Consider the following 21,105-nt stretch of genomic DNA (forward strand, 5'->3'; position numbering starts at 1 on the left):
ATGGAAATTTATTTTCAAAGGACACTGTGCATATAGCAAGCGTATTTTGACACCTGTTGACACTGACCGAGTGCCGGTATTTGAGTTGGGAGTGTGAATGTGTTGCAACAACAATGATGATAAGTTAAAAAAATATCAATCAATTTGCTGTAATATCTATGATATCTATGAATCATGTTGCTGAACAGACTTTTGTCTCCTACAATTTTTAACACCCAGTATGGGGATTAAGCATTACTAAAGACCTGTCGGAGTAAACATCCATTAAAATACTACAGTCATTTCAAACCTAATTAATAACTTTAAGTCTCTTTCAAAGAGTACATTGGGAACACTATTGGTAGCTCAACTATTGGGGCTGTGTGGTACATCAAACAAAAACAATTGGAAACCACCGTTACAATATCACAGAGCTACATAACATGGAACCATGCATGGATGAACAAAACCTTCAAATTTGTGTTTTGATCCATTTTGACCTCAACTCTCAGCAGCCATTTGTGTCTTTTTGTCACCCGGTTTCCACCGCTTTTATCATCTGAGGCATCTTTTCTCCCTGAAATGATACTTTCATCAATAACATCATTCTTTGCTAAAAACTGCCGCCTCAACAAACCTGGACGGATCTTTTTTTCCTATCAAACAACAAGGCCCTGGCATACAGTGGGGTGTTGTGTGCAGGTCCATACCTGTTATTTTGTGTCTGCTGCTGAATTATTCCTCAGCTTGTGACAGCGAACGCACAAAAGAAGAGGGAATAATGACCTAAATGACATAAAAAACAACAGTTTACCTAATTTACTGAAAGGGTTTTAGACTTAAATTTTTCCTATATACTAGAAAAATAAACATCTACTTTTTATGCCATTCAGTCATCACACAACAGTCAGTCAATATTATAACATTTTGCCCACATTTGGAGGTCATTTATCCAATTTATTTTAATAAAGTGCACTGCTGTGTTGACAGCTCAAGCAATTTCATCATGAGGGTTAATAGGATGTGTGAGAAAGCCCCAAGTCGTCCTAATAGAGTTGTGTACTGAATTCACAATAGAGAAAGCTGCAGCTCATTATCCGGTCATTTACCTTGTCAAAGGCAAATGTGATCGCAATATAGAGCTGAAATCTTAATAAAAATGACCTGGAATGACTTGGAAATCTCAAGAGAGAGCGTTTGATATAGGCAGGGGCGCCGCTAGGGATTTTGGGCCCCATGAAAAGAATCTTTACAGGGCCCCCAACACAGCGGCAAAATTTTTGATGCTAAAACAATTATGCATTTTAATGGTATTTTTGACTATCATTACCATATTTGTGAAAGAAGAACAGCATGACAGTTGACATGTACAGTAGGGGAAGAACTGATTAATAACTTAGTTAATAACTTAGTGTCATTATTTTTTCTGTATTATAATTTCATCATCATTAGGGGCCTCTTTTTCAAATCCGTCTCCTTTACCCCCCCTTTTCGGCGCCCCTGGATATAGGACATATAAAAACATGCAATTATGTACCTCACAGTCAGCAGCAGCATTTTTAAAAGAGTTTCCACAGTAATCTGCTCCACTCAGGCTTCTCCCAATCCAATGTGTTTTTCACATTTCTCTGAGAGGGCTGGGTCACTGAAGTGGCTCACAGCTGCTCGCTCTGTGTTGCTGTATGACCTTGTGGTCGCATGAAGACGGAGGAGAATTCAGCGTCACGTCGCCGAGGTACGCGGAGCGCGTTGTTACATCTTCATCGATAGAAACCTTCTGTCACTGCAGACCCTCGACACACAGCGGGGATGTCCGGGGTCACTGGGAATTTGGTTTGCGATGAGTGTTTATCTTCGGCACATGGAGCCAACAGCACGGAGTTACAACCGCACTCCATCGTGGATGATGACGACGAACTTCTGAGATACATCTGGAGAGAGTACTTGCACCCCAAGCAGTATGAATGGGTCCTCATTGTGGCTTACATTATTGTCTTCTTCGTCTCACTCATTGGAAACTCGTTGGGTGAGTTGTAGCCTAAATATTTTTTTTTTTTTTTTATTTCCATTCATGCGTAAATCAGTCCTGCAAAAAAAAAAAAGATCCAACAGAAGTACACTTTGAGACAACTTTTTGAGAATGCGCATGAGCATATTACTACAGCGAAAAGAAAAAGCGTGATGAAAAATATAAAGTGGTAAAATTCATCTTTTGATGTTCATTTGAATTGGATACATTAGAGCGCAGCTCGAAAAGCTCAGAATTGGACAACCACAAATGTGTTTGATTGTGAACGGGCATACTTGCTCTCAGTGCAAAAAAAAAGCTTTTTGAACACAAATTGACATCGTAATTCACACTTCTGTTATTTCCGTGTCAATTTCATCTAATCTGTTCTCAATTATTTGTTCTTATTGGCCTGTTTTTATTGCCGTTGACAGTTTTCTGATTTATTTGAGAAAGCCATAGACTCACTCTGAATATGAGAAAAATGCTGTGAGCATTTATCTTAAAGCTGCTTCTCTGACTTGTATTTCCACTGCTTCAAATATATATTTTAACAAAATATTGACCACTCTGAAATATTTGGCAATCATTTATTTATTCATTGCACCAGTGAGGGAGTCCACTGGTGTCGCCCTCTAATGTGACAGTTATGAGAACATGCTCTATTTAATCCTTCTCAATCTCAACACCTTTTTGTGCAAATTTGTGCAGTTCACATGACTGCAGGATCCCTCTTTTATCATCTGAGGGTGAATTTCTTCACTGAAACACTTTTCTTGATCAATAACACATTTAGTCATAATTGGCTAATCAGCAACCATGCAGACCAAATTTATCTCTGTAAAGAACAAGACCCTCGAATACAGCTGAGCAAAGTACAACTTTTTAATAATCTCTCTTGGTTTGCAACAAGATAGATTTTCTCCTCAGCTTGGGAGACAGAGGCGGTGATGCATGTGGGAGTACAAAAGTTCTGGGAACACCAGTTCATTCGTCAGTATTAACATTTCTAGTCACCACACATACACTACATGCTGAAGACAATTCACAGCAATAATCCATACTGCCATAAAGTCTAGCAAGGCTCTCAGTCTAAAGGACAGATAAAAGGCAAATAACATGGGCCTGCACGAGTTGGGATTGCAGTAATCAGACACACATATTGACAACAACATTTACAGACTAATCATCCAGCAGCTTTATATTGATTTTGAAGGTCAAGCAGCTATATATATATATATATATATATATATATATATATATATATATATATATATAGAGAGAGAGAGAGAGAGAGAGAGAGATAAATATATAGATATAAATATATCTATCTATCTATCTATCTATCTATCTATCTATCTATCTATCTATCTATCTATCTATCTATATATATATATATATATATATAAATATATATATGGAGATAGTGTAAGCCACAGATAGGAAACAAACACGTTTGCAAGTGCAAGTTTGTATTTTCTCTTCCACAGAAAAAGACAACATAAATATGCCCATTTACTCAATATACTGTACAATACTCCATTAATATGCAGATGCTGTCCAGCAGACTAACCCTTGTTTTTATTTTACAGTTAGATTGGCATTTGTTTGTTTAATAAATCCTGGGGATATTGAGTCCTTGAATGCTTCATCAGACGGCCAATTAGCCAGAGCTGACAGGTTCTCATAGCTGTCTCAATTACATAAGGAAGCGAAACAATTGCAATCAACAACACACAACGCTTTTAAACTCATTTTAACTTACATTTTTTGTGATTATTTGCCCCAGACTTTATTTTTTTATTGATGTTTGCAGCAGCTTTATCATTTACAGCAACTGAAAGGAAATCCCACTTAAGTAAGATGTAACAGTATTTTAAGAAAATATATTTAGAACATAGTCAAACATTTCACTTTGTGTCTGCTGGATGCTTAAATAGGTAAATACTAATCTCATATACTACCAGAGGTAGCCAAGATGACAGTTGGGGGCTTTTACCACTAATCCCCCCTGTCTTTGCTGACAGACCTGAGAAGGGCAGCTAAAGCTCGTACTGGCATCTGATTGACTCCTCTGGTGCACACTTTATATATTTATTTTATAGTATACCACTCAAACTGCCTTCTGCTGCAGGCGGATGACCACCTGTTGCCCTTTATAGACAGCAACATCTCCTATAGTTGATCCAGCCACACATGTAGGAAATAGATGCATGCCTTTGGGTTTTCTTTGGGTTTAGTACGAAATTGCATTCATTTAATTATACAATAACAGGAGATCAAAAGGGGTTATGTCTTTGAAGTAGGTGTACATAACTGTTGCTGTGGTAGCCACCCACAGGCCACATCACTCTTGCAAAAGGCTTTAGTTGATTAAAAGCCAATTATTTCCTAAATAGTGATGAATTCAAAACTTAAGACTATATACCAGACCAGTTAATTCTATCTGTGTGTGTGCCAACATGTGTGATCTGGCTCGCTTAGCGAGGTTTTCAACTTGTGTTGAAATCAAACAGAGTTTTTAAATAATAACGGATTCCCAACCGACCTGCTTTCACAACATAGTAAACTTGACTGATGTATAATCATTATTTAATAAATAGAAATGGTGAAAGCATTTTTTTTTTTACAGGAAAAGAATATCCATGTTGAGTATTCAACATCAAAGCCTGGCTGTCACATCAAAGAGAGTTCTCTTAGTTATCTAGATTCACTAAATCTAACACGACTCAGAAGAACCAGTCTCACAAGGCAGTTTATCATGTTCACATGAAAGATTGGGAGTTTGTAACAAACAGCCCCTCTCATCCAGGAATGAAAATATCAAGAATGGAGTGAGGAGAACATATAAGAGGAAATTAATTAGCCTAATTAAATCTACTAATTAAAATGAGTGCGGTATTAGCATAAAAGAAGAATAGTGTTACAATCAAGAGAACCACTTAAGTATAATAAAGAAAAAAGGATATTAAAAGGTAATAGGAAGTATGACCTTGTTATCAGTATTTTCAAAAAGAACCCTGAAGTGGGTTTGGTAAAGAAATCCTAACAATTGAGTACCCTTGAAGAAAACTATGTTTTCTAAAACTATAATAAGTTATACATATAAGCATTAATGTATTGCTGTCGAAATTATATTGACCAAAATGTGAAGTTGAGAAAAATGTGAAATGGAAAATAGTACAAAAACAAATATATAGTAAGTACTTTGGAGCAAAACCAACATACATACTTAAAAAACTTCATAAACACGTACAGGTACATCCAGCTTTCTATGTGCTCGTAAGAGGCACCCTCTTAAGAGCCATTTTGGGAGCCAATTCGATGTAATGCAAATTCCTTAATTCCTCTTTAACTAAAAATCTGATTACTGTATGTCATTTGAGCACTTATGATCTTTATAATACCATATACCATATTATTGATATGAAACAGTTTTATTCACAAAATATCCCCTGTTGCGATGATTAACTTCTTGAAAGCATGAACACTGACTGATGTTATGTCTCCGACGACAGCAGGGGGAAGGCTTTTCCATGTTACAGAAGAGTGTAGAAAGTTCCTGTCAAGGCTTTTGGTGTGAGGCAAATATTGTCAGGGTCATGACCTGAGGGTAACGGTGGTGTCCGATCTGCTGGACCGTTGGGAGTCAATAGATACTTTATTTGTCCCTGTGGGGAAATTGGTGTGTCCTTCTCGATAAGATCAATTGTTGCAGCAACTGCTCTGTGATGGCTCATCTTGGTGATGGCCTAATCCTTTATGGCGGGGGTCACTAATAGGCAGACCGTGGTCCAGGACCATATGCAGGTGCTGTTGTATCCGGACCCAGACACCTATAACCAATAGATAATTGCAAATTATGAACATTTTGAAAGAGTGCTTTTATTTTTACTCGCGCAGCCTTTTCTAGCCTATATGGCCCTCGTTCACGGTCGAGGAAACCAACCAATTGTAATGCGTTGTAAATCATACCAAAACATTTATTCCGATAGCATCGCGTGGCTTGAGTGAGATATACACACAAGGGAGACGGGGCGACAGAGAGAGTAGAAGGAGAAGTAAGCTAGTCAGAGAAGTTATTTCACATGGCGACAGTGAAACCAGATTATTTTACCAAGAATGAAAAGACTCTTATATGTTGAGTTTTCTCACAGGTAGTTCAAAACCAGTATGACTCATATGTTTTTTTAATTTTTATTAAGGACTTTATTTTAGGTTGTACATTTTTCAAAAGCTTTCTGTTATGTCATTTATTCTTAACTGCATCCCTTATTGGCATATCTGACTGAACACTAGATCATGTACTGTTTAATAATGAAAAAAAACAACAACAAAAACTCAAATTAGTAAAAGTTATGCCTATAATGGTAGGATATAAAATGACCAAATAATGTTGACATCGGATATAACCTTCTCATTCTAAACTGTATGAATATTGCTCACTCTGAAACACATTCATTCTACAAATAACTAAGCAGGACTTAACACACTACATTATTAATGGAATTACAAATAGTTGCTGAATCCAAGTTCCTCTTGAAACCTGCTAAACAAGCAACCCGGTCATGTTACTGACAGTCATTAGATTTAATATAACCATCAAAACACTGCCTAATAGAGCTTGAATGTCCAGCCCTGTAGTGTGCAGAATATATCTTTTTTAATTGGAAATTATCCACGAATTGACCCAAATCAACATAATTTACTGTTGAAGAGTAGTCGTTTGCCTGATTATCCAAATCCTCGTGAGGTGCATCAAGCCAGCTGGAGATAGGATTTGTGATCCAAATCAAATTGTAATGAGGAAAAGTTAAGAGTCTATGTGGACAAATCCAATGGGTAATACTGGAAAAACATTTGTCAGAAACTTTGATTAATGACTGATATGCAGTAAGATGCGCTGTCAGTCAGAATTTCATTGCTCAATGATAGCCCAGGGTTTAAAGTAATAAATCAGACAGCTGTACAGATGCTGCTCCTGTGAAAGGGTTTTGAGATGTGCCCTCTCTCTACTTTGCTTTTCCTCGACCTGAAATGACACTGGGGTTGGACTTAACATTGAGAGGGACTTGATTAAAAGGGCCAACAATAAGCAGGACAGAGATTGAGGATCACCAACCCCCTTCAATCTTGGCAGAGGTAGAAAAAACTTATGATGTGTTTTTCTAAACAGTTCTCAGCCCTGTTATATTTGAGAGTTTGGTAGCAGAAAGAGCAGTGGTCTAAATAAAAGAGACAAAAGTATATTCTTTACATTGGTCTATGTGAATTTCCTGAGTAAAACATGTTGTAAAACCCAAAAACTACACTCCTGTCTGCAGTCAACTGGAACGTACTTTGAAGTCTTCATAATATGAAATAAAGGTTGACTTTGTCTGCGTTCTTTTCTGTATTTTTTCAAATGGCAATGCCCACTCATTACAAATCTAAGATTCATTTTGTGTTTTAAATTGGTATGTAATAGCACATTACTATTTATATTAGTATTGATGTATGTATGGGTGTCTGTTTTTATCTGCACATCTTTGCTGCAATCTGAACTGCTTTTTATAATATGATGCAATGAACTAATTTGAATTACTATAGGTATCAGTATTGACATTATAGTCCGACACCAATTCTTAGTCTATATTGTCTTTCAGTGGATATGAAAATCAAAAAACAACTTAAAGAACGTTTTAATTATTTATGAAACTTCTCAGCAATTATTCTGAAGGCCGGATGCACACAAAATCTTTCAAGAAGAGAATGAATGAACACCTCCTCAGCATGAGACTGCAACCCTAAAGCCCAAGGACTTCAAAGCTACACAAAGCAGCTTAATATATATTCCTGAGTAGCTCACAACATCTAAACTATAGTGAGTAGCAGTTGATTAATGCACAGGCTAATTGGCTGTGGTAAGAAGGACATTATACTTTGTCTTTCTCAGGGCAGACATTTACACTTGTCATAGCAGATAGAGCAGGTGTTACTAATAACACTAAGAATGGCACAGTCGCATCCATACCAGTAATCTAACAATACCAGAGGACACCACACTTGAGCTCCTTAGTCATATGCAGTAGAAAGCCTATGGGCTTAATTAAAATGGAATTATATGTATTTACAAATTCCAGAAAATCATCCAGGAAGCATTTTCTTGAAGGAGTACCGGATAATCCGTTCAATTTCCAGGGATTATGATAATGTTTTGTTTCATTTGTGGTTCTGAAATTTGAGATATGGTTTAGAATTGTCTGGGGTTTTGTGATAAAGCCTGCATTAGCTTGGTGCCTCTACCAATATGGGGAGCTGTAAGGGAGACAGCAGTAAAAAGGCGTGTGCATCTAACTGCAGGACTGTAATTTATCATAACGGTTGATGCACAAAAGAAAATAGTGCAGACATAATGTTTGTCTATATTGCAGAAGATGCTATTAATATTACCCATTTTAAGTTTTTAGCGACTGTAAATCACTACAGATTCAGTGATTGAACCATGGCGTTGTAGAAACTTCTCACATTGCCAGTGCTTATCAGATAACGGTTTGCTCAAAAAAGATAATTTCATCTTACTTTTATCTTTTCTTTGATGTTGTGTGAAGTTACAGTCACAGTCTTGCCTTTTCATCCTGTTTATATAATCCACTGCTGGTCTACAGTATCACCACTGCGTTTCAAAGCAATGGTATAACATATGGGGCTTGAAAAAGAAATAGCAAACATAAGTAAACACTAAATATGACAGAAGTCAATCAACACCCAGTGCACTAAATACACAGAGACTAACTAAAGAGGACAGGGTTAATGTGCTGTGCAGCCCTGGTTCACCCACTCTTCTCAGCACTGTTTATGATCAACATGTCCCTCACTCTCCTGTTACAGCTATTTACACAGCCAATCTTTACCTTTCTTATTGGTTCTTTGACTGCAGTCACCTCAGATTTTTCTCCCTATTCATTTTATTGAGAATAGAGCCAGACAAATTTAATTCTGATGGCAAATTGACCCACATTATTCCCCTCACATTTCTGTCTGATTGACAAGCAAATATTTTGTCACAATGTGGTGGGACAAGCTAAGGTGTATTTATTAGCAAAGTTATTATTGCTGTATGACATGCTCCTTCAGTTTTAAATGGCGCATGTGGCCAATTGATGACAAAATACCACATGTAACAAGCACATTGTTATCAAGAAAGACTAATAAACACATGTTTCACATGGCTTGTAGTGGCTGGATCCAGATGAAAAAGGTTCTGTAACAAGGCACTACACCACTGATGGCACTCTATATAAGATGGTTTCCTTGCCAGTGCTACTCCATATCAGCTGGGACAAATAAAGCACACCCCAAGAAACAGCTATATGGGGTCTTTGAAATGACATCTGTACTGGGGGATATTATCTTTAAGCATTATATTAAAGCAAATGTCATTCAGCATACAGGTCCAGGAGTGTTAGAGAGACACTTAACTAAAGTAAGGGTAGAGGGAGTTTTACCCCAATAAGGATCTTCTGTCTCTTGACAGCCCACACTGGTCTCTGTCCTCTGTCTTGTTTCAGGCAGTGAAGTGATTCTCCACTCTGCCCCCCTCAGCTGTGCCACAGTTGCACACTACATTTACCTAGGTTATATATTACTGACTAATCTTAACAATACAGTTTTTTCAGTTGCAAGAAAGTGATATACTTTACAGTCATAAGAAATCCACAAAAGGCACTTCCAATTTCAGCTGTGTAAATCTAACAGAGAGAAAGCACAATTATTTTACAATATTTTTTTTTAATTATAATCTATCCTTTAAAACAACACAATTCATTTTTTTACAACTTGGATCAATTTGTCAAATTGCTGAAATCTTATGGGTCAAACAGGCGTTTCAAACTTACACACAATCACTTACCACAGCTGTGCATTTGCACAGTGTGGGAATATTTCAAACATAATTTATTTATAAATACTTTTTTTACATCATTACTAAACTGCTTGCTTACAACCTGTCTGTCCTGTGTTTCCAGATTAGCTACAACTGAACTTACTCAGTCATCCAGTCTCTCAAATGTAGTATTGATACTTCACGTATTCCAAAAGCAATACATAATTAACTGCTTACACAATTTCAACCACTGAACTGCCTTTTAAATAATTTTTCAAGATCCTGAGTTTTAAAATGATAACAAATATTTTTTTTGTAATACATGATACCATTACATTCAAATTTGACATTTTATGTGCCATAAGGCAGCAGATACAGATTACACTGCAGTCATTTTGTCACTAACAAGTTGTGTGCTGCACCAGGCAAAGCAACTGTAAGACATAACATACGTAACGTTACGACAGTTAACAGAAAAGGTCCTTATGTTTTGCTCTCAGGTTATGGAGTCTATCAAAAAAGGGCAGAAATGCTATTTATTCTGTTCTAAAAAGTATTTGTATTTATTATTTGTGTTGTATTTTATATACTACATCAAAACACAATATCTATTTGACAACCTTAAGCAAAATTAAATGTTTTTAGATTTTTGATGTGACTCTAAAACCATTATGTATATCTGGATACTGGAGTAAATGTATTACCCATGACATTTGTGATGCCGCTGCAAAACTGTTGATAATTCACCACTGTGAATGAGAAAACACTACCTTGACATTCTCAGCATGTAAGGTCACACTAACACATTAATATTTAATTGTCTGTATGTATTTCTGACTCATATTTTGCCAACAGGAACAAATATGTAAACAGGACTATCATGATTGGCAGCATGCATACAAGTCATTGGTGATGTAGCAAAACAACCTGCACCCATATGATACATATTTGTGTTTATTAAGTCCTTGGGCGTTCTTTGATTGTGCATCATTTTCAGTTTGTTTTGCAGTGTGGAAAAACCGCCACATGCGCACAGTGACCAACTACTTCATAGTGAATCTCTCCTTTGCCGATGTCTTGGTCACCATCATCTGCCTGCCTGCGAGTCTTGTGGTAGACATCACAGAGACGTGGTTCTTTGGAAACACTCTTTGCAAAGTTGTGCCTTATCTGCAGGTAAGAGATCAACTTTGACAACTGCCCACAGTCCTCAAACATGATAGCAGAAATCTTGACTCAAACCACTTTACTCACTAAAAAAAAAAAAATGTTATGTGTGTCATGAAGTGGTTCATGGTTTAGACAGTGTTGCAAAGTAAACCAAACAAACAAATGTGGGCCTCTTCGTGAAAAGTGAGGAGAAAAGAAGAGCCGGGAAGCAGGAGGGGTCAGGACACAAGCCAGGACCTGTGTTTCTATTATTTTACATTTTCCTTCTCTGTATTATTGAGGGGTATAAAAAAAAAAATCCTCTTTCACGTCCCATTAGATGTGCAATGGGTGAGATATTCCATCCCATCGTGATCCCAACTAGAAATTTGTTTCATTGATATGTTTCTTATCAGCATCGTATCATGCTTGCACAAACGCACAATGCCACATGGTTAATGTTTATTAAACAAAACTACTTGGTTAAGATTAGAAAAAAGATTGTGGTTTGGTTAAAATAATAATGTAAAAATGTAACACAACAACCACAATAAAGTTACTTGCAAAAATAAAAAACAACAGCTCTAAGCAGACTTTCTTTTGTAACCTTCATAGAGGTGGCCATAGGGGGCCCCCTCTAAATTGGGCTGCAGTGTTATGCTGAAGTCTTACACAGACGAAATACACAATGTAGTCTACAGGGTTTCATGGATGCAAGCCAAGGCAATTAAAAAATCCCTACAACAGCATCCACAAAGCACCCTTGTCTCTCCATCAAACCTGAAACACTTGGCATACTGAAGCACAAACTCAAACTCAACACACGCACACTTATGGTCTATCACATTTCAATCTCAGCAAACAGGCTACTTTTTCTGACCTTAAAAAAGTAATGAAATGGGCTTTCTCTTTGACATATTTCCCCAACTTGATGTGTACTGAGCCCATATTTTTATCAGAGTCTAACCATGATTTTAAAGCGGGAAAAAGAATCCACTGCTTTTTATGTTTTACGTGGTAACAATAGCTTTCTAAACCACACAACATTTGCATTGCGGACCATTTGCAACAATGCCACCAATGGAAGAAGGCCTTACCAGAAACTACTGGGATAATCAATGAAAATATACAGTATAACAATATTTTTCTGTTTTCATATTTGTGAATACATATTTAAAGCAAGCTTTTAAATGTCATTTATATTGAAAATTGCAAGTGACAAATTATTGTTTAAAGATTTTTCCACAGACCCCTAACATTGTGCTGTTGAGGCTTTCAGGGGTTCTCAAGTCTATTTGGCACACTGGTCATTTATCAAGTGTAACGGGGCTACATCACAAGTATGAAGTCAACATTTACTTTTGGTTTAACACTGGACATAAACAGCGGTCTCCTGGGTGAAAGTCCTGTGTTTGACCCACCACCTATCCCCCCCGCTCTTCGTGGACTTTCTCGCTTTTTATACTTATTATACCAACTAACTTTCAATTACCGCTGCTCGATACACTACATCCCTTGCAGTGCGTCTTGCTTCTTGTACCAGGCCACTTTCTCTGACCAAATGAAAACATGTTTACATCAAAGTATCCCTGGTTTGCAGAAACGCACAAGGCCGACATTTGGGCAGCACACATTGCACCTCTTGCCACTACATAGTGGCCTATTTGAAGTCCCTCTTGGACCCATTTACTCTGTTTCATGTTGTGTGGTTTACTGCACTGTACTGCAACTGCTGCTGCTCTTTGAAGGAGTATATCATGCTGCTTATGAACCCAGGAGGATCTTTTTCTCCAAGATGCATTCCCACTTGGGGAATTATTTCAATTCACCATGCATTTCATGTGACATTCTGCAGGCATTTTATCACTGCAGTGCTGTATTGCCTCTGAGAGGATCATGCCATAACTGATTCCTGAGAGATATTATGAAACAGGAAAATGTGTCATGAATGAATGTTGATATATGAATTCTGAAATTCCAACTACAGAGTTGAAATCTTTGGTTTGTAGATGCACTTAATTTAATATTGTAGTAAACAAGAGGGATTGGCTGTAGGCAGCAAAAGGAACATCTATTGTTATTTTGTCTTTAAACTTGCTGTCTACACAGGAGGTGTCGATGTGATGCTTGAGAAAATGGATACCTGCTGCTTGTGATCACACTGTGCCTACATTTTTTCAAATATCTGACCAGTTTTATAATATAAGTACAGGATGAAGGACTGGCAGAGCTTGAATATTGACTTTTTAATCTCATATCTGTGGTGGGTGTGTTGAAATGTGGACATGCATTCCATATATATAAATATATATAAATTATGTATGATATCACTAGATTCATTGTTTAATTCTTCTCCAAAGAATAATCGGTGTGCTTACATACTGGCTGCTCTTGATTGATATATGTAAAGTTGCTATTGATGCCCTGCAGTTTGCCTACAGGCTGGTCCACTCCCAATGGTTTTTCTATGTTTGCATTGCTTTCGGCAAGGCCAAGCCAGCTTTAAACAACTCGCCTTAGGCAAGATTTTCTTTACGGGCCCTCCCACCTTTATGTGCCTGTGTGTGTGTGTTAAAACTGCTGAACTATTTCATTGTAAATCAACATGAAACAGCTGTGAGACTAAGATGGGATCATATTATCCTGTATAAATAATGCAATCAAATAAAAAAATAAAGGATAGCAGACAACGATTCACTTACATACTGAAATTTTTTTTTTAATCGTCATTATTTATTGACTTAATGAACTGAGCCAGAATTTCTTTTTTTCAAATAGATAAGACTATAAACTTGATTCCAAGCTGTATAGAGTGGAGCTGCGCCTAGTGGGATATCGATCTTGAATCCACCTGCAGCTGCCATCAGCTCAGGCAAGCATTATTGATATAATATCTCTGTTTTCATTTCTGTTTTGCCTTTTTATTATACACTTGAAGATAGACAGGAAAGAGATGGAGATAGAGAGGAGATAATATTCAGCAAAGATTTATGGGTCAGATTTGAACTTTTATTTTGATAAAATCTCCCTCACATTGTGATGCATATAAGCTATTTCCTATTACAAATTCACTTCCACTGCTATTGGTAGGTTTCTATATTCTCCTTTATTAAAAAAATTAAATAAAGGTTTTGTGGGGCCCTACGCAGTTTCGTATTTAGTGTATAGGACGGGCCGTCACTGCCTTCAGCATTCTTAGCCTTTACGTAACCATCAAATTCATGGCTACCAAACCAAGCTCAACATACCTGTCAATCCACTATTGATTTTCTGTCTCGCAGAGGACAATTATGTGAGGATTTGCTTACAAGGCATGTTTTCTCCCCTCTTTTTTAGACCTTTTAAATTCAGGAAAGGTGATTTAGTTCACTGCAAACATCCTTAAGCTAAACATTTCAAAGTGATGGAGCTGAGCGTTTATTTCCCACGGGACATGAACCCAGAGGTTTATCTCCCACATGAGATTGGTGGCACTGCTATGAACCAGTTTCACTCTTTGAATTTCCTGGAAACAACCAATTGCAAAACACTGAAATGGGATGAGAGAATCTCTAAAATAGGAAGTTTTAATGCATCAACATGCCAATTCTAAGGTTCGTTTGACCAATTTCACAGATGCATAATTTAAATCTTATAATGCAAGTCAGATGTGGAGACAAGAAAGGAGACAAAGATGACTGTTAGCTCCACCTGTAAGACTAATTGACCCCTGCAGACTCACTGTGGGACTTTACAATGCTGGTTTGATCACCATAACGCCATTATTGTTGTGACACAAAGGACTAACTCAGAGGTCCACAGAGGTTCGATCGTTTATCGGTAAAGGGAGTTCAGCCATTGTATTTTGTTGAATACGATCGACTGCTATTCGGGTCTGCCTCTGAAATGAAGACAAACATTGATTAAATCATTGTCAGTCATTGTGGTGCTGCATTCAGCGTGGTGAGTGTTTACCCTTATGCCACCAATGAATGACAGGTTGATTACATTGTATTGAAAAGATTGATGAAGGATGTTTTGTCAGTGAGGCTTTTTAAAATTCTGAATGTGTGTCTGTTGGATCTCTTGCAGACAAAATGTGTGACGATAAAAAAGGCATATTTTAGATCCGCTTTACCCTATACCATGGACAGCAAATTAATTAAATCGTCTGACAAACAATATATAATGCTTTGGTTTCTCTCTGTTCATGTCTAAATACCTTGGGAATGCTCTCCTGCAACTGTCTTAGAAAAGGAGCTGAAAGCAAATCTCCAGCAACTACACATTTTGAAATGTTGTTTCTCACTAATGTTTACTATTGCCCATAACTTCCCCAAAGTATGTCAATTTCAAATTCAGGTGGATGTATAATGTGTCACAGTCGCAAACCATGAATAACATTAGAATCTATCTTTCTCTGAAAGTAGGGAAAATAATGGGTTTGTCTTGATCTAACTGGTTTACCATTTCTTTTTTGTCCCCAGACCATCTCTGTTTCTGTATCAGTCCTAACACTGAGTTGTATTGCCCAAGACCGTTGGTATGCTATCTGCCACCCGCTGATGTTCAAGAGCACAGCCAAGAGGGCTCGCAAGAGTATTGTTGTCATCTGGGTTGTGTCGTGCATCATCATGATCCCTCAGGCTATTGTGATGGAGTGCAGCAGCTTGGTGCCAGAGCTAACAAACAAGACCAGCCTGTTCACAGTGTGTGATGAACATTGGGGAGGTTAGTTTTCACAATTTGACATCGCTTAAACTGACACCATATATCTAAACAACATTAAAATGACTACTCCCACTTAAATTTGATATTTGGTTTTCAAAGGGAAGCATCCGTCAAGAGAAGATTATTTACCCTGTGCCCTAAACTAAGTTTGTCTGATGCCATTTAGGTGCAGTTTGATACTAAAATGATGAGAGCAGAGCACCGTTCACAGGGTTTATAAAGACTAATAAAATAGGAAGGATGACTGTTGCTGCAGTTCAGATCAGATAGTCAGAGTGCCTCTCTGATTTATGTCATAAAAAGAGGAAGAGGAGAACCTTGCAAAGATACAAAGCTTTTCAACCCCCTCACCTCCAAAGGGTCACAGTAATTGAGGTAGGCTATTGACTTGAAATCTATGAAACACTTAATGCTTTCTTTATTGACATATTAAGGGGAAGGTAATGAAAAATACTTTAGATCTGTAGCTTTTTAGGCCTTTTAATGAGAAAATAAAATTTGGCACAGCAGGCCTGTCAAGATATGGATTTCTCAACATGCTGAAATGGTGCGCATGTGGCTGTAATACAGGAAGAGCATTACTTATTACATAGAGAATGGGAAGCTGCAATATTTATAAGAGAAAATGTGTAGGGAATGGATTAAACTGTGTCTTTATCTGTTCTAATGTAAGCTGCAAATATAAACATGCCAGGCTAACTAGCCTAACGCGTATTTTAAAAACTTAGCATTACTTCCAAAGACATGGGCCTGTTATTAGCTGTCTACATTTACAGCTTACCAGTGTTATGCTGAGGTTTGCCTGCCTTCCTGCTGAGGGATGATTGCTCCTTTCAGGAGTGTGCACAGCTAGAGAGAAGACTGCCGGACATTATAATGATTTCTGTTAAAAAACTATATAATCTTCCTTATCACATTCACTAATGGTGATAAATGATCGGAAGTCTATAGTTGACGTTGAAAAGATTATGCTGATGACGCCATTTGATTCTTATCACGTTTTTATATTAAGTGTGCCTTCTCAGAGTTAAGGGGAGGATGTATTATTCGACAGAACTGATTGTAGCACCCCCTACCCTTTCAGCTCAGGTCATTGTTAAATGTATGAAATTCACACTATCAAGCTAAAATGTGAGATTAGACTGCATTTGTTGGGCCCCTTTGAGATATTTTGGGCTGACTCTTCCACATCTTAACCAGTTATGAAGTGTTGTTCAGATTACTTCAGATGAGCGTATGCCTTCTTGGAATTGAACCTCTGGGTGTGACTGGAGAGCTGATGAAATCTGAGCAGGCAACACACCCAGATGTAGACAATGTGACATAGTTGGTTCGGCATTTATTTAATATAAGGTCATTAAATAGAAGTGGACATCTTCAAATATGCAAATCAGGCAATAACATCCAAAGGCACTGATTCAGGAAGATATGCAAATCAATCCAGACCGCAGGATGTTGGCAACAGGTAGTTTTGCAGGTTGCAACACGTATACAAGAAAGGTAAACAATTTCAGGCAGGTAACAATCAATCAAGTAAAAGTAGGGTTGGCTGGTCCTCCAAGGTAAAATATATAATATGTAAAACACAGGCTGTGATCTGGCCCTGTATAAATACTGGGAATGATAGCTGATGACAAGCTGCTAGAAGGCAGGTGAGGTTGAATCACAGAAGGGATATAGTGGACAGGTGAGTGGAAGAAAGAGAGGAGGAATAGCGACCATACAGTTCTGAGACAGGGGCAGCTCTGCCAAGTGAAGCGCCCACAGTGTGACTATGTTTCTGGAGATCTATGAATCAAATGGTTATATCAGCACATATTTTGGGCCAGTTTGGCTCGATGGTGGAAATTTAATCCATATAGCACAGACCTAAGCTGAAATAGTGGGGAGTGCATGATTATGCAGCTACAGTTTACTTCATATCAACCTGTGATAGGAACAAAATGTTGTTATCAGCGCATATTTAATCTAATTATTTTTATTTAAACACCTCATTTTCTAATAACATTTTATGATAACTGTCTGAAATGCTTAAAACACATTTATAAAGAACACCAAAGAGTTCAGAGATATTAAGATATGAGATATGAACCATGCACATTTCAGACATCATATCAAGAAAATAATAATAAAGCATTGATGACTCTAAATCTTCATTAACTTTATACTTATAGCTTTTATATATTCATTTTTGATAAACCCAAAGATTTTATTGTTTAATACTGACATTTTTTAATATGACTTGTTTTTAATGAAAAAATAAATTTTATGTGACTTCTTATGACATTCTTTCATGACATACTACTATGACTTTTAAATAACATTTTATGACATACTACTATAACTTTTGTACACTGTGACTTTTTATGACATTTTTATCAAATGCTATACTATGACAGAATTGTGAAATGGGCGGAACCAAAGGTCTGGATCCAGGCAACGATTTGCTCTAAAAACAAGTGTTTTAAAAAATACGAACATGAAGTTTAAATCTGATAAAATGGCAAAAATCCAGAGTCTTCAGCTAGACATGAGAAGCCAGCTCTTGTTAACTTGTATCTGAAGTTAAAGATGCATTGTACGAAAAATTACTGCTTATTTTGAGTGATAAATCTACCACTACATCATTGTGTGTGCAGCGTGAGAACGTAAAGATCAACAGGCATAGCAACATAACTGAGGGTGGCGAGTATCGGTCACTACTAATGCTTTTTTTCTTTCTTTCAACAGCCGAGATCTACCCAAAGGTGTATCACACCTGTTTCTTCATTGTCACATACTTTGCACCATTGTGTCTCATGGTCCTGGCATATATCCAGATATGTCACAAGCTTTGGTGTCAACAGGTATTTATTTCAGCGAATACTATTTATATCTCAGCCCTTACAAAGCCAGTTTTTCAGCGTCTGATGTATGCACACATATAATTAACAGATTCCTGGAAGCACATCAGTGTTGCAGAGGAAGTGGAGGTCCATCCAGTGCTCAGCTCCGGCTGCGGGAGAGCCTGTGAGGGTCAGAACCAGCACGGTTTGTGCTGAGATCAAACAGGTCCGAGCCCGACGCAAGACGGCTCGCATGCTAATGGTGGTGCTCTTTGTGTTTGCCCTGTGCTACCTGCCAATCAGCGTGCTCAACGTCATGAAAAGGTAAAAATATCTCCAGCTCTGCTGCTCCAAGGATCAAAAGCTATTCTAATGCAGACACTTTAATGAACAGGGCTCACATTCTTATTTCTTACATTAGAAGCTCAAATGGGTAGTTTCAAGTTGAATAATGACTGATAGAGTATATTTAGAACTTGATTGATGGTCATTTTTAGCAATGCTGAATTAGAATAATGTGAATTATAGTATAGCATTAAAAGAATGCAAAATTGATCTTTAACCAATACATGTCACCCTCTACCTGCAGAGTCTTCGGGACTTTCAAGAAAACAGACGACAGAGAAACAGTGTATGCATGGTTCACCTTCTCACATTGGCTCATATATGCCAACAGTGCAGCAAATCCCATCATCTACAATTTCCTCAGTGGTAAGTTTGTAAGCTGCTCCATCATTTAGACCAGTTGTGGGGGCTCATTGCCACACTCTAGTGGACAGTTTGGCCACAACAATTCAGCTCACTGGCATAAATTCCACATCTGATAATATGACAGCATATACAAATACTAATCTTACATTGATTAATAGTGTTAAGATAATGACATATGCATCTCAGCTGTTAATTTATAATGCCCTAAAACTGAAAAGAGCTGGTTTCGATGCAAGGCTCAATTTATTAATATTATTATTATTATTATTATTATGTTGTTTTTTTAATTCTATTTATTCAAATATGACCCCTGACAGAAAAGAAAGAAAAAGTGTTAAACAACTTTATAAAAGATACTGTTTATATCTCTGTCCCCACCCCACGATCCCAAACATCTAAAGAAAAAAAATGAATGGTTTCTGGGCAAATTTCGTCTTTCTGTTTTTCACCAGGGAAATTCCGTGGGGAGTTCAAAGCAGCCTTTTCTTGCCAAGGTCAAACTCAAACTCAGAGGACGAGGCCCAGAGCGAGCACAGACAGTCGAAAGTCCCTCTCCACTCAAGTCAACAACATGGACAATGTGTCACGCATATCCGATCAGATAGTGTAGTCTTACAATCCAGGTGGGGAAATCTGCTTTCACATTCATCATTAAGGTAGACATTAAATGTTTAAACCTGTACAAACAGACAAAAAGGAATGTCTCAAAATAAGAGTTTTATGTTTGGTTTCACAAGGACACATAATGAAATGAAGAGCTTTAGACAACCAACCATCCACTGTTTTATGAAGACCTTCTCACCTCTTTTACAGGATGCTAAACATGATAGGAACTGACAATCACTTCACAGAAACTGTTTATTTATTATCAAAGAACACCATTTGAATGGTCATATTTATTGTATTTATATCACATGGAAACTTTTATTGTATTGTAAATTTGATATTTTGACTTTTCTGGATACTTTGATGAATCTGTAATTTTGAGTATTTATTCATCTATTTATTTTACTTTTTTTTTTTACAACAACAGAAGAGTGGGTGCTAGAGAGAATACGTTTTATAACTAATCAAATTTAAAGTCTGTCTCCCTCATTAGCAGATGTCCATCTTCAGTCAGTCAGTCAGTCAGTCAGTCAGTCAGTCAGTCAGTCAGTCAGTCAGTCAGTCAGTCAGTCAGTCATTCTTTAGTGTAAATGCCCTTGAACGTTTTATTCTGTGCACAATTAGTATGGAAATTAGCCTTGATCAAATGTCTAAAACATCCAACAGACTTCTGAATACCATCAATGTGTCCTGGTGGACCTCATCATGAAGCCTGTTTCTTTCACTCGACAGTGTCGACACACATTTGTTTGTTTTGAACATCAGAAAAGTGTACATTGTTAAATGTTCCATTGTAGCTGCAAGTTTGCCAACTATGAATATCCCCAAAGCATAATGGTCCATTCAAAAGTCTCCTTTGAAATGCCCTGAAAGGCTTCTGTCAGTCACCTCTACTGACAGCTTCAGAGCCCAGGACACACTGTCCTGTCGGAAAAACAGTGGCTGTCATGACAACTAAGTCATTTTATACTAATACCAAACTACACATCAACATTTTCATTCAAGAAAAGTTTCTGAAAGAGCTTCAGAGGTATGTTTAGTGATAGAAATCACCAATTTCAGCCCTCAAGCATGTGCATTGACAAAAGTTTAGACTATTAATCAAGCTCTGCATTACAGTTTGGCTGAGGCATCTAACTCATCAATAAGTATGATTCGTTAAACTTGTTTTCACTCAATGATATATTGAACTGGTTATCTTAATTAAGGGAGGTCCAGGGAACCCGATTAACATGTGGAATAGTTATTTTTCA

The 21,105-nt window shown here is 37.3% G+C and overlaps 1 protein-coding gene across 1 annotated transcript; it reads left to right on the plus strand.

Moving 5' to 3' along the window:
- Positions 1-1,788: 1,788 nt before the first annotated feature.
- hcrtr2 (hypocretin (orexin) receptor 2) lies at positions 1,789-19,856 on the plus strand. The gene is made up of 7 exons (XM_054599668.1): positions 1,789-2,005; positions 10,849-11,027; positions 15,467-15,710; positions 18,441-18,556; positions 18,645-18,859; positions 19,125-19,246; positions 19,699-19,856. Exons 1-7 carry the CDS (start codon positions 1,789-1,791, stop codon positions 19,854-19,856), a joined length of 1,251 nt encoding a protein of 416 aa, XP_054455643.1.
- Positions 19,857-21,105: the final 1,249 nt, after the last annotated feature.

Source organism: Anoplopoma fimbria, chromosome 6, assembly GCF_027596085.1.
Source record: "Anoplopoma fimbria isolate UVic2021 breed Golden Eagle Sablefish chromosome 6, Afim_UVic_2022, whole genome shotgun sequence".
NCBI classification, from domain to species: Eukaryota; Metazoa; Chordata; class Actinopteri; order Perciformes; family Anoplopomatidae; genus Anoplopoma; species Anoplopoma fimbria.

What these genes read in the sequence shown, in the direction of transcription:
- hcrtr2 (XM_054599668.1), top strand. Translation starts at nt 1,789, where the DNA reads ATGTCCGGGGTCACTGGGAATTTGGTTTGCGATGAGTGTTTATCTTCG. An exon ending in GTGTGATGAACATTGGGGAG is followed by an intron (nt 15,711 to 18,440) that starts GTTAGTTTTCAC and finishes TTCTTTCAACAG; the next exon opens with CCGAGATCTACCCAAAGGTG. An exon ending in GTGCTCAACGTCATGAAAAG is followed by an intron (nt 18,860 to 19,124) that starts GTAAAAATATCT and finishes CTCTACCTGCAG; the next exon opens with AGTCTTCGGGACTTTCAAGA.